At 38.1% G+C, this 15,038-nt stretch overlaps 1 protein-coding gene across 2 annotated transcripts in view; it reads right to left on the bottom strand.

Annotated features, from left to right (window-relative positions):
- Positions 1–11,957, bottom strand: part of LOC132102735 (E3 ubiquitin-protein ligase HACE1-like) — a 32,916-nt gene extending 20,959 nt beyond the window's left edge. Inside the window, exons 1-7 of one of the 2 annotated variants that reach the window (XM_059507363.1) lie at positions 11,647–11,957; positions 10,735–10,789; positions 10,360–10,449; positions 10,065–10,169; positions 8,477–8,552; positions 3,990–4,121; positions 3,805–3,887 (exon numbers count right to left, since the gene is read on the bottom strand). In XM_059507363.1, coding sequence (XP_059363346.1) covers positions 3,805–3,887; positions 3,990–4,121; positions 8,477–8,552; positions 10,065–10,169; positions 10,360–10,449; positions 10,735–10,789; positions 11,647–11,734 — 629 coding nt within the window. In that variant the 5' untranslated portion in view covers positions 11,735–11,957. Of the gene's footprint in view, positions 1–3,804; positions 3,888–3,989; positions 4,122–8,476; positions 8,553–10,064; positions 10,170–10,359; positions 10,450–10,734; positions 10,790–11,646 lie in introns of those variants that run through there. The other variant, XM_059507365.1, reaches the window with a different exon arrangement.
- Positions 11,958–15,038: the final 3,081 nt, after the last annotated feature.

Here is a 15,038-nt window from a genome sequence, read left to right as displayed (position 1 = left end):
GCTGTCTCTGCACGGGATGATGATGATCAGGGGTGCGTTTCCCAAAACCATATAGTTGCTAACCTGTTAGGAACTTAGTTGGTTGGCAATGGGAAATTGCATTGCAACCAACAAAGTTGCTAACTTAGCAACTATGGTTTTGGGAAACGTACCCCTGAATAGGTAAACATGTTCGATGCGTTTCCTCGTTTTGCAGACGCTCTCTGACCACAGTTTTTGCAAACTGTGTCTACCTTCAAGGACAAATAAGCATTCGTCTTTTCTATATAACAAGTATTCGCATACTAGTGCCAATTTTAACTCATATTTTGACGTGGGATCGAGATTAGAGATAACGGCCTCTATCTCTGATGTTGTCTCCACTGTACGTGTGGGTGAAGCAAGAGAACAGTTAGGGGCCGTTTACATATCGCGTCTTTTGCGCTGGGGCGTCGGACTGGGGGTAAAACCAGTACTGATTACCAGGGACCCAAAGGAAGAGAGGGCCCTTTTAAAGTCTGGAATATACATTTTCAAGGGGGGTGGGGGGGGGGGGGGCATTAGGACTGTTTTACAACTTAGAACAATTTTAAATGATCTTTTCAGAGTAATTTCCCCAAATTTTATGTGCGATTAATTTGATTAATTAATCACCACATCATGTAATTATTTAGATTAAAAATTGTAATCGCTTACCAGCCCTATATATATATATACATATTTAGGGCTGGTAAGGGATTACAATTTTTAATGTAAATAATTTAATCTAAAATAAATATATATTGGGGGTGTAACGGTACATGTATTCGTACCAGACCGTTTCGGTACAGGGTACCAGTACAGAATGATGGAATGCAATATTTTGTGCGCGGAACATAACTAAATTTTCGTGTTTCCAAACGAAAATATTAAGTGGCGGAAGTCTCCGCGTTCAGCGCAAATCCCGACCTGCAGCTGATTCTAAGGCCGGCGACACACTGGATGCGTGGCGCAAGCATCTCAGCTGCGTGGCGTGTCCGTTTATAATTCGGCTCCCATGTTAACAGATTAGAGCTTGCAGACTGCCTGCGTTAGAGGCGCGTCTCAGGCGCGGCTCGAGCCGCGTGGAAAACACGTGCATGCTAGAAATAGAACCGACGCATATTTTTCACGCGACACGCAAGCGTGTTGGAAGCGTTTCCAGGCAAAATAGAATAGGAAAATATGTTTATATGCCATTTTGTACACAAATACATATTACTTTGAGGCACTTTGATGTTTGAAAGTGTATAGGTTGACAAATTCAGATATAAATGTAATTAAAAAAATAAATTAATAATTATAAATTTTCAAATATTGCACCTGTCAAACATAGTCTATTTTGCCGTCAATACTGTTGACGGTGTCCTTTATCAGTAGGCTTTATATTTATGCTCAACATGAAGTATAGATATTGTTGTCATGAAGGCAAGAGCCTGGTCTGTCGGCGGTCTCCCTCTATGTCACCTACAGCAGCAGCATGCTGGGATTGGTAATGCTACACTGTAATCATAGTTTTTTATTTATATTTTTCATTATATTTTATTATATGATATTGGTTTGAGACTGAGAGTATTTTATTTAGTGGAGAACTTTGCAGCAGTATTTTATTTCTTATTCTATTTTTATTTTATAAATATTTTATTTATATTTTATAAATATTTTTATTTATAAGTGTATAGTAATAAACAACCTGCAGTTTAATGTTTGCATTTCTTTCCCTTATTGTACCGAAAATGAACCGAACGGTGACTTTAAAACCGAGGTACGTACCGAACCATGATTTTTGCGTACCGTTACACCCCTAATATATATATATTGTGACACATGTCCCGAGCTCTCATCAGCGTCGCCCTGGAAATGGCTGAGCGGACACACCTGCCCCCCATCAAGCGCTGCTTACTTAAACCCAGCAAGCGAACACAGAGGTGAGAGATGTCTCCGCAAGACTCGGCTAACCCTTTCTTTCGTTGTGCCCGCAGAGAGCAGCGTGTGACCGCCAGCCCCAACGCCCACAGGAGAGCACGGACCCACACTGCATCAGCGCACCATTACAAGGACGCCGAGCACCGAGCACCAAGCCGCCTCACAGCAAAACCACTTCACCACCCCCCTTCCTTTCAATAAAATCCACCCTTCGGGGAACTTACCTTCGTCCTCGAGTCGTGTACTTCTTTCACCCCGCCACAATATATATATATATATATATATATATATATTGGAACAGTACAGACACAACTGCTTTCTCTGCTGTGGAGTCAAGACATTTGCAAATATGATTAAAAGATCAATATGTGATTAAAACTACAGAATGTCACATTTTATTATTAGGTTTTTCGACACATTCATGTTTTACCAAATAAAAAGGACAGCACTTTTAGAGTTCATCCCACTATTTGATGTGATCATAAGTATTGGAACAGTTGAATTTAAGGCATATGTAAAAGATTAAAAGCTAATATTTAGTTTCAGATGCATGCAATCACAGCAGTGAGTCTGCAACAAATAGACATCACCAGACTCTTGGTCTTATGCTTTGAAATGCCTCTAGCCTTTATTGCAGCCAATTCCAACTGTTGCTTGTTTTGGGGAGTTTCTGTCTTTAGTCTCCTCTTCAGCTGGTGAAATTAATGTTTAACCGGATTTAAATCTGGAGATTGATTTGGGCAATCTAAGACTTTACATTTCTTGGCCCTGATAAAGTCCTTGACTGAACTGGCAGGGTGCTTTGGGTCATTGTCCTGATCCAATATGAAGTGCTTTCTAATGAGTTTGGCGGCATTTTCTTGAATACTGGTAGCCAAGATGATTTTGTACCCTTCCAAATTCAATCTGCTACTGCCATCATACATTAAGTCATCATTAAAATAAAAAGGTCCTGTTCTAGAGACAGCCATGCACGCTCATGCCATGACACCACCTCCACCAAGCTTTACACATGAGCTTGTATGCTTGGGATCATTTGCAGTTCCCTTTGTTTCCACACTTTTGTTCTGTTCCAATACTTCTGCTCACATCAGATAGGGAGATAAAACTCTAAAAGTGCTGATCTTCTTAGCTGGTAAAACGTCTTTGTGTTGAATCACCCAATAATAAAACGTGACATTCTGTAGTGTTGTATCATATTCATCTTTTGACTCCACAGCAAACAGAACAATTTTGTCTTTACTGTTCCAATACATATGAAGCATCCCTAACGTGAATCAAATATGCATAGCTAGACATATTGCACTTATATATTTGCATACTTTTTAGGTCAGAACAAGCCCAGATTTCCTGTTTTAAAAACCTATTAAGCTCATGTTTAATTACTCTATTTAATTATCTGTTGTGAGGCATGTTAGTGCTGATTACATCATCATCAGTCTTGAGTGGACTGATATTAGTGGCAAAATGTAATCAAAACAAGAGACAGATGGAGTGCTGTTGCTCACCACCAAGCTCAAGTGAGTGTATCCAAAGCAGTGCTCTCAGAATACATTCTCATTAGCCTGTCCTTACAGCAAAGAAAGTTGAATTTCCTTGTTATTCTCCTTGAACTCACAAGAAAGCTTTGTGTTTAAAGGATATACGCTGAAAAAACATCTGTACAAACCCCTAATTTTCCTAATTATGTTTCTTGTGTAGTCAGAAAGCATCTAGATTCAGTCACTGAATGGAAGTTAATTTTCTTAAGGGGTCACATTCTAATTGTTGACCACACATTTCCAGTTCAGGCCGGAGTAACATAAACAGTAATCATGGTAAACATTATACATTTGCATCGGCAGCTGGTAGTGCTGGGGTTGATGATGGTTAGCTGCTCACCTGCAGGCGAAATAGAGTGGAGTCGCTCCAGAGACATTGGGTCTGTTGATGTCCGCTCCACTGTCCAGGAGACACTGCACTGTCTGTGAGAAACACAAAACATCACATGAACCTTCTTTTGAACTTCTCTGGCTGGAAAACCTGTAATCAAGTCTGCAAGCTATGTATTCAGAGAGTTTCCGTACAGTCTTGTGTCCGTTCTGGCAGGCCACATGTAAGGCTGTCTGGCCCATGGCGTCCTCCACGTCCACATTAGACACATGCTGCACCAGGTCATGAAGTAGCTCTGTCCTTCCATTCACTGCCAGCCAATGAATCTAATGGCATGAGATAATGAGATAATTAAAGAATTAAATATTATTAAAAACAGTACTACATTAGGACAAAAAAATTAAAATACTTAAAATATAATCAGAATCAGAATCAGAATCAGAAAGAGCTTTATTGCCAAGTATGCTTGCGCATACAAGGAATTTGTTTTAGTGACATAAGCTTCCAGTAAACAGAGACAACAACACACAGAAAAAAAAAAAAAAAAAAAAAAAATTTACAGGAAATTTACACATTGGCAAATAAATAAGTGTATAAACAATTGTGCTATAAATGATAATGGAATAGGATTGAGTGAGATGCAGGAATGTTCTAGGATGGAGGGGTAACAAATAAATATAAGGATATTGCACATTTTTGCATAAGTTTAAGTGGGAAACATTTAACTGTTCATGAGGTAGATTGCCTGGGGGAAGAAACTATTCTTGTGCCTTGCTGTTCTTGTATTTGCGGCTCTGAGGCGCCGGCCAGATGGCAAAAGTTCAAAGATGGGGTGACTTGGATGTGAGGGATCCAGAGTGATTTTCTGAGTCCTTTTCCTCACTCTGGATGTGTACAGTTCTTGGAGGGTGGGCAGGGGAGCACCAATAATCCTTTCAGCAGTCCGAACAGTTCTCTGTAGTCTTCTGATATCTGATTTTGTAGCTGAACCAAACCAGACCGTAATTGAAGTGCACAGGACAGACTCAATGACGGCTGAGTAGAACTGTTTCAGCAGCTCCTGTGGCAGGTTAAACTTCCTCAGCTGGCGAAGGAAGTACAACCTTTGTTGGGCTTTTTTCACAATGGAGCCAATGTGATTGTCCCACTTCAGGTCCTGAGAGATGGTGGTTCCCAGGAATCTGAATGACTCCACTGCAGTCACAGTGCTGTTCATGATGGTGAGTGGGGAAAGTGCAGGGGGGTTTCTCCTAAAGTCCACAGTCATCTCCACTGTTTTGAGCGTGTTCAGCTCCAGGTTGTTAAGACTGCATCAGACAGCCAGCTGCTCAACCTCCTGTCTGTAAGCAGACTCGTCACCGTCCTGGATGAGGCAGATGACTGTAGTGTCGTCTGCAACCTTCAGGAGCTTGACAGAGGGGTCTTTAGAGGTGCAGTCGTTGGTGTACAGGGAGAAGAGCAGAGGGGAGAGAACACATCCCTGAGGGGCACCAGTGTTGGTGGAGCAGCTGTTTGACATGAATTTCCCCAGTCTCACTAACTGTTGCCTATCTGTCAGAAAGCTGGTGATCCACTGACAGATAGAGCTAGGAACAGAGAGCTGGGTCAGTTTGGTCTGGAGGGTTGTTGGGATGATGGTGTTGAAAGCCGAACTAAAGTCCACAAACAGGATCCTCACATAAGTCCCTGTTTTGTCCAGATGTTGCAGGATGAAGTGCAATGCCATGTTGATTGCATCATCCACGGACCTGTTTGCTCGGTACGCAAACTGCAGGGGGTCTAGTAAGGGTCCAGTGATGTCCTTCAGATAAGCCAGAACCAGTTTTTCAAACGACTTCATGACGACAGACGTTAGAGCCACAGGTCTGTAGTCGTTAAGTCCTGTTATCTTGGGTTTCTTTGGAATGGGGATTATGGTTGAGCGTTTGAAGCAGGAAGGCACTTCACACAACTCCAGAGATCTGTTGAAGATCTGTGAAAAGATGGGGGCCAGCTGGTCAGCACAGGTTTTCAGACAGGCTGGTGTAACGCCATCTGGGCCTGGTGCTTTTCTTCTTTTGTTTTTCTTGAAGACCTGGCGCACATCATCTTCACAGATTTGAAGAGCAGGAGGTATGGAGAGGGGGATTGCAGGAGGTGTTAATGGTTGTGTAGGGAGATGGTCAGAGTGGGTGTTGGGGGTTTCAAATCTACTATAAAACTCATTCAGGTCGTTAGCAAGTCGTTGATTACCCTCAGTGCAAGGGGATGGTGTCTTGTAGTTTGTGATGGCTCTCAGTCCTCTCCAAACTGAAGTAGAGTCGTTGGAAGTAAACTGGTCTTCCAACTTTTTAGCGTAGGTCTTTTTAGCCGCTCTAATCTCTTTGTTCAGTGTGTTCCTGGCCTGATTGTACAAGACCCTGTCCCCATTTCTGTAGGCATCCTCTTTGGCCTGACGAAGGTGTCTGAGTTTTACTGTAAACCATGGCTTATCATTGTTGAATGTTAAATAAGTCCTGGTAGGAATGCATATATCCTCACAGAAACTAATATAGGATGTTACGGTCTCTGTGAGTTCGTCCAGATCGGTGGTAGCAGCTTCAAAAACGCTCCAGTCTGTGATGTCAAAACAAGATTGTAAATCCTGCTCTGTTTCGCTGGTCCATCTCTTCACAGTCTTTACTACAGGTTTAGCAGATTTAAGTTTCTGCTTGTAGGTCGGTATAAGATGAACCAGACAGTGATCAGAACGTCCCAGCTGAAAGCCCGGCAGATGGAGTGCGCTGTCCGGTATGGCGTCATTCAGCCAGGTTTCCGTGAAACACAGAGCAGCAGAGTGAGAGAAATCCTTATTTGTCCGAGAGAGCAGAAGGAGTTCGTCCGTTTTGTTGGGTAGAGAGCGGAGATTTGCGAGATGGATGCTAGGCAACGGCGTTCGAAATCCGCGCTTCCTGAGTCTGACGAGCGCTCCCGCTCGCTTTCCCCGTCTGCGCGTCTTGAAGCGCTTGATCAGCGCCGCTGCTCCTCCGATAACAATGTTCAGTAAAACGTCTGTATAATAGAAATCCGGAAAAATATCATGTGGTGTGTTCTGCCGAATGTTCAGCAGTTCATCACTGGTGAAACTGATCGTGTTTGTTAAACAAAAAACAGGAAAAACGAACAAAAACAGTACAAACACTGGAGAGCCAAGCACTGAAGCAGCCATGTGCGGCGCCATCTTGGATCTTGGATATTAGACATTTGGTTGTACTTGGTGTAATAATGAACATAATCCACATATGTATTCTAATTTTAATTTAATTGCTGTAGCCATTGCTGTGCTGTAACCCAAATACTTGAATTAAGTTTAATTAGAATAATTTAGTTTATACCTTTATATTAGTTTCTTTATTAAATGTCAATAAAATGGGTTTAAAATGGGTTTAGCAGAAGTGAATAAAAAGTTGGTTTTCAGCACACATATCTGTAATAACTGTTTACAAATAAAAGCAACTGGCAACTTTTTTGTGTGTGTGTTATTTCACAGCTTTGATGACTTTACTATTATTCTAAAATACAGACAAAATGCAGTATAAAAAAAAAAACATTTGAAAAAAAAAAAATATTAAAATAATAATAATAATAATTATTATTATTATTATTATTATTATTATTATAGCCTGCATTTATTTGATCAAAAATACAGAAAAAAACAGTAATATTGTGAAATATTATTACAACTTAAAATAATAGTTTTCTATTTGAATATACTTAAAAAAAATAATTTATTCCTGTGATGCAAAGCTGAATTTTCAGCATCATTACTCCAGCCTTCAGTGTCACATGTAACATCCAGTCTATCACATGATCATTTAGAAATCATTCTAATATTCTGATTTATTATGAGTGTTGGAAACAGTTCTGCTGTCTAATATATTTGATGAATAAAAGGTTAAAGAGAACTGCATTTATTCAAAATAAAAAAAAATGTCTAATAATATATATTCTAATAATATATTTTCTTTACTATCACTTTTTATCAATTTAACACATCCTTGCTGAATAAAATTATTGATTTTATAAATAAAAAAGAAAAAAAATTACTGACCCCAAATTACTGACCAGTAGTGTATATTGTTATAAAATATTTATATTTTAAAAACATAGCTTCTTTTTTTTCTTCTTTTTTTTTACTTTTTATTCATCAAAGTATCCTAAAAAAGTATCACATGTTCTGAAAAAATGTTAAGCAGCAGAACTGTTTCCAACTTTGATAATGAATCATCATATTAGAATGATTTCTAAAGGATCATGTGATAATGATCCTAAAAATTCAGCTTTGCATCACAGAAATAAATGATAATTTAAAGTATAATAAATTTAAAAACAATTATTTTAAATTGTAATAATATATAACATATTACATTTTTTTCTGTATTTTTGATCAAATAAATGCAGGCTTGATGAGCAAAAGAAACTTCTTTCAAAAACATAAAAAATAGTAATGTTTCCAAACTTTTGGTCTGTACTGTGTGTATATATATATATATAGATAGAGATATATATATATATATATATATAGATAGATCATAAAAATGAAAGTTGTATATAGTTGTATATATATAAACCAATTTCAGAATCACAACTATGCAACTGTGTTGTTATTATTATTGCTTGTGTTAATTGTGTCTTAAATGTGCAGTTTTGTCAGCATACTCACAGCAGTGAGACCTTCATTATTACAAATATTAACATCAGCATTGTACTCTAACAGTCTGCCCATACACTTCTTCTGTCTGTGAAAATATAAGACAACATATGGGACATCATGGGACTCAGCATAGATGCATTTCTAGGTTACAATTTTTGCATGCAATACACACAAATGCTTAGGCTATGTAAACAAAGCATGAATATGGAAGTCCTTAGAGTTTTGTTAGGTTAAAATGTTTTATTTTTATATTTTACAATGCTTGTTTGATTTTTAAAACACAATGCGACGTGAGTCTTCTGTTGCTATAGTACGAACACAAGTTTGACACGTATTAGATCGACAGATAGATATACCATGCGCTCTTACACTGTATTTTGTCGATATTTTAGCTAAATCTGCTTCAGTAAGTAATAACGTCTACAATCAATAAATTCTGGCTAACAAATCACTGTTGATTTATTTATTATTTTTTTCTAGAGACAGTACGCTTAACATTTTGTTTGCGTAATTAACATGCTTAAATGATCTAACAACAAAGCATTCAACACCACAAACACAGACGGAGCACCTTCAGAAAGATGCCGAGAACTAAAATCTTTAAGAGCTGCTTGGATTCAACTCACTGTATTTTCCTCATTTGCTTGAAATAAAATTATATATAATTTGTGATTTTTAGCCATGTAGGATATGCTGTGAATGATATAATGTGTGTTAACTTTCAAGCTTGGGATGCTGTTTGAGAAGAGTGTTTATATGTGTGTGTGTGTGTGTGTGTGTGTGTGTGTGTGGTCTACAAAGAAATGTAGAAAATACAAAAGATTACAACACTGTAGAGCATCACTTAATTAAATTAGCCTATATATACATACATTATATATAGTGTATGTATATATATATATATATATATATATATATAGATAAATAACATTTCATATCAATATAAATTGAATGATGAACACTAAAGATTAACAATAAGGACAAATATGCACATTACAAATACGTCATTAAAACACGTCCTAGATAAACAGCATCCCCGCTTATTAACTAAAATTCATGCACTTCAGAAATGCAGAAATAAAGATATAAGTGCAAACAGAATACTATACAGTGAAGTCAACCTTGGTTTTACTAAGAAATAAGTTTAGTATCACAGCGAAGGCTTTAGCGGTAGTGAAACTGTGACAAGTCATCTAGCAGTAAGAACATAACGATAACAGATACACTTTCAAGTAATATAATCATATGCCTATAAGCATTTAATAAGTTAATTAGATGTCAGTAATGGACAATAAGGCACAAATTATAGCGATCATGAGTATTTATTTTGTCCCAAAAGTGTAGAGTGAAGTGGATATACAGTATACAACACCCCATCAGTTATATTCAGGTCTATACTGCCACCTGTTGGCACAGTTGTGTAACTTGGAGAACAACTTTAATGTCAAGATCACAAGAAAAAAAAAATAATGATAATGAGAAAACAAGAATGAAAAATCTGAATAATCCATAACCTCTAGGACTTCCGTACATGCGGGATAAGGACTAAGAAATGTAGTCTGTTATGCTCCCAGCAGGTGGTAGCACTGGAGTTTACCCGTTTCTTGCAGCCAGATGCAGAGGTGTGCAGCCGGAGATATCCTGATAGTTTGGATTCGCTCCACGCCTCAACAGCAGGACGAGACACTCTATTGATCCACAGCTGAAACAACAACGAAATCTTCAGAGATCATCATTAAAATATTACAAATGATCCGTTTATTTAGGAAACACCAGGAAAACACTTTATCAAGAGTTTTGGAATCTTAAAAGAACAATTAGGGAACAAATTTCAAATGTGGATGCACCATTTCTGTAGTTTTGTGAGAATGTGAAAAGGACAAAACTCTTACTTGGCAGCGATATGTAGAAGGCTTCTTTTAACACGTCCAAATGCGTAGTTGACATCAAACTTCGAGTTTAAAAGCAATTCAGAAACTGATCTATGAGCAAAAAAAAATATTTTAAAATGCCAGTAAACATAACACAATTATTAGATTTAGCTGTGTGGCCCAAAAGAGGTTTAAAGGAGATGACTGCCGCCAAACGTTACATCCTCTTCTTTAGCTTGCATTACATTTACAGCTGTTGATCACTGAGCCGCTAACACATTCTGTACTGGAAGTGTTGTACTGAGGAAGCTGCAGGAGTGGGTGGTGTTTTGTGTTTTACTGTGTGTCTGCTTCTCTTGGCCGTCTGTTATGTCACAGGATAACGGTGACACTCACCTGTGCTGGTCGGCCATGACCATGGGCATGAGGGTGTACACGGCTGTTTCACTGTCTAGAAGGAAGCAAAAATACACATATTATATAACATTTTCTTCCAAACTACTTGCCAACTGCTTTGGGAAATGGAAAATCTTGTTTGTAATGTAAAATATAGCACAATAGTATGTATACCAGATAATAATAAATAAAAATGACAGTTTTACAATAAAGAAAATTAATTGAGAATCACCATAGAGTGACAAAAGTACAATTTCCAGACATATTAAAGCCATTCATGAGAGTCATTTTACAATTCTGGCCATTGATGTTAATTATATTACTTAGTTCTGACACTTTTCTTCAGAAATACTATCATACATCCATTAAGAGAAAATAAACAATCTTACACAAATAATTGCACACCCTATTATTCAATTTGTTTGAAATTACCTTATAATTATACCTAATAGACATATCTGCAAAGCAAATATTACTCTTAAAATGTATTTAAAACAAACACTGTCTATATAATTACATTTAAATAATAATAAAATACACGTTACTAAAATGTAGCACGTCAGTCTGTAGTGACACACAGTAACAATAAACATTTTATTCGGAAACCCCCTTTATTTTTTGTAATTTAATAACGTCACTCTTGTTTTTTCTTTATCTATGACCTGACCGGAAGTGACTTCATGCGAATCAAAGAAATACAACAAAGTCCTTTCTCTGAATACAATCTCAAGAATTTAGTAGTAATTGACCATATATGGATAGAAGGGGATGAACGTGTATGGCCGTTGACAGAAATTTTCCCCGGAAACCGAGATGATTAGAATGTAACAAGGGTCTCCCTGACAACCTGAGTAGTCCTCAGAAAAAAGGATTTATATATAACGTTATAGAATGTTTGGCGTGACGTCTCACCCTCGGGGAGTTCCACAGTCCTCGCGCGGCGCAAGGACCGCGTCAGTCGACTCAGCTGTACGTTTAATTGCTCCATCGCCCGTTCCATCGTATGGGATTCAGCTCATTGAAAACACGTACACACTCTTTCTCTCTCTCTGAAAAGCCAAATCATCATTCTCTTCCATCTGCTGTTGGCTAATGCGCTGTGTTCACGACTCATTCCACCGCACAATATCCCTCCATCGCGCTCTGATTCATTTTGGGCAAATATTTCCTCCTGCTGTCTTTCTTCCTGTTTTCATTGCAATGCCGTATGGGAAGTGTATTCTTTGGACAGATACACATGTAGGAGTCCGTGACGTGACCCAACCGATTAACCAGTTTAACCCCACCGGTCACAAAAGAGACCGTAACAATGTTTTCATTTATAAAGCTCTAGAAACCTTACTGTCTGATGTTTTAGTGCACTTCCTGCAAATATGGGTCAAAATTCAACATGTGCAGTTTCACATGATTACTGCAAATTGTCACATGACCGGAGCACCTTATTTCCTGTTTGCACCTTAAGAGGATGATGGCTGCATCAAAGCTCCAAAACTAGAGGCTAGTGAAGTGTCTTAACATAAATATATGACAAATATTTTTGGTGCACAGGATCTTTAGGGTGTCTAGTATAAATATATGCATTCACACACACACATATATATATATATATATATATATATATATATATATATATATATATATATTTTTTTTTTTTTTTTTTTGTGGTCACTGCTTAATTTGTAAATGTGAGGTCCCGGAACAAAGTGGGGTGACAGATCCGGCATGTGACTGGAGGAAGGAGAGGTAACAGAGCGTTTGTGCAATCACTTTGGTGGACCAACAGCTTGCATTAGTAGCTTTTATACTGTGCGTGCACTTAAAAAATAAATAAAAATAAATCATGGGTTATTTTATTTTGACCCAAACAACAGAGGGGTCGGAATGAGCGCTGATATTTTGCTACCTAAAGAGTAGTTCTCTGTGCCGCTGACTTGCATTTAAGTGGTGAAGTATATTATTAAGTCTATAAAATCGTTTCTTTGCTGTAAATCATTTAATTTTATACAAAGCAAACTACGGGGATGCTATCACAGTCACCTAAACAAGTTGCATCTGTGTTTTCGAAAAAATGACTTTATGGTCTTTTACTGAAAATGGTTGGTTTTTTAACTTCTAAAATGCTTGTTAAATAGTTTAAATAAGAAATGTAAATACGAAATGTTGTACTGAGAACTGTACTGTAGGACATTTAATGAAAACAAAGGCAATTATCCGCAATTTACAATTATTATCCATAATTTAGGATTACACCAACTTGTTCCGTCCTATTTTTTTTTTTTTTTACCCAGTAGAAAATAATGAAAACACAAATTACAATGTATTTAACACTGCAGACACACAGAAAATTAGGATAATGTCATTCTTACCATAGTTGTTTAAAATGGACCTTAAAACAGACATCAATTTCCCCTCAGTCTCTCTCTAGATTGTGCTTTGCTTCTGGAGTCATTTGCAGTCCTGTGTCCCTTTTAAAATCCTTGACCTCACGTATGAAATGGGGTTAAACTGAGATAATGGTGGTCCAACAAGGCAGAGAAATAAAAGCAACGAAATTGTGGAGGTGTGGAAGAGATGATCGGTTGGCACTGCAAATTAAGTTCATTTGAGAAAAACCCCTCTCACACTCTGCACTTGAAATCGGAACCATGGTAACAGCAGTCAAAAAGTCTTTTAATCCTGCTGGGATGAGCCGACCACCGTTTTCTCGATATTCTCTCAAAGCCCGAATGGCAGTTCGAGGGCTGCCAGTGCCAAACTGTTGGCAAAGAGACTCAGTTTCTTTGTCACCATACGTTGCTCTGGCATCCTGAGGCCAGTATTCAGGAAAAATCACTTTTAACTCTTTGATGAAGTTGTTGTACCCCGTCCGGTGCCCTTCCGTACGATAGCATGCGATTCTCTAGGCTTTTTGCCAGACTCCTACAAAACACCTTGTGGTCCATTCATTTTTCATCTCTTCGTCCTGGATGAAGAGGAATGCCTTGGAAGATGCTGCCATTTACACCATTTTGAATGATTTGGCTATGACGTCCAGGTCTCTCAGACATTGCCTCAAACACCCTTGCCCTGCGACAAATAGCTCTATGAGCTGCTATAATTGTACAGCCTTGCTTTTGGAGCTCCAAGGACTGCTAGGGCAGTTCTTGAAGTGCACCGCACATGAGGCTGAGATTTTGGACAAAACTGCATAAGGACAAACGCTTAGCTAGGCCATTGTAGATAGCATATGTAGTGCTGTCGCGGGAGGAATTTTCTGACTGAAATGATTGTAGAGGGTAGGATAATTTTTCCATATAGCTTCGACAAACCCATATGTTCCCCAAGTCCCTGCCAATTTTGCACAACTGAATGTGTAATTCATCGGCACATTTTTTTAAGCTCAATTCTGTTTTTGTTTGATGTGCAGTACAATGTGTATAGTTTATCCATGAAAATCCTAAAGTGATTTACTTCACCCTAATTCCTTTATCGTATCGCCGACTGTGAGCTCTAGTCGATGCGTTGAGCAGTGCCACACCAACATATTTGGGAAAAGTGATTTAAGTCTGGCCACTCCAGAGTTGTGGCTGAGCATAACTGATGCTTCATTGCACGAGAGACCTATTAGGGTTTTAGACAAAAAATCCTGTGTAAAATTAACAACCCGTAATAGTTTATGGACAATTCCTTAGGCACTTTGGTCTAGTTCAACAAAAATATTCTCAGGCGACTCCATGCCGGGCAGCTGAAATCTGCCGTAAATGATTAAAGCACTCTTTCTGCTTAAACTAGTTGCTTCATCAAGCATCAGACCAATTTTAGGAGCGCAAGCAATAATCTTTTCGAATAATTTATTTTTAATTTCAAGTGAAATATGGCTCTGTATGTTTGCACATGCCACGTTAGAGTGCTAAATTATTCCCATGTCAAGATCATTTAAGTCCTTGCAATCAATTTCACTCTCAAAGCCGTACGCTGGTCTGTGGCACTTCGCTTCTTTGTAAACTGTACAAAAAATTATTGCAGTAGTTTTCAGTGCATCGGACAGATTATTTATTTATTTTTTGTAATAAGTCTTCTTTTGCCTTTTCTATAATGTTAAGTGCTGCAATGTGCACCTTCGTCTGAGAATGTTCAAAAACCTCTGTTGTTTTTTAAGACCTTTGGCTGATGACGTTACAGAGCATGTCACCCACTATTTGGCCAGTTTCATCCCTGCCAATTTTTCGGGACCCAGGCTTCCAACCTTTTTGCAAAATGTGCAGCCCAGATGTGACCCCTCCATAAAAAGCCAAGTATATAATGTATTTTTTGTTTTAAACTCT

Source organism: Carassius carassius, chromosome 24, assembly GCF_963082965.1.
Source record: "Carassius carassius chromosome 24, fCarCar2.1, whole genome shotgun sequence".
In the NCBI taxonomy this organism is placed as follows: domain Eukaryota; kingdom Metazoa; phylum Chordata; class Actinopteri; order Cypriniformes; family Cyprinidae; genus Carassius; species Carassius carassius.
Note: the sequence above shows the minus strand (reverse complement) of the source record. Positions and strands in the feature narration are given on the sequence as shown.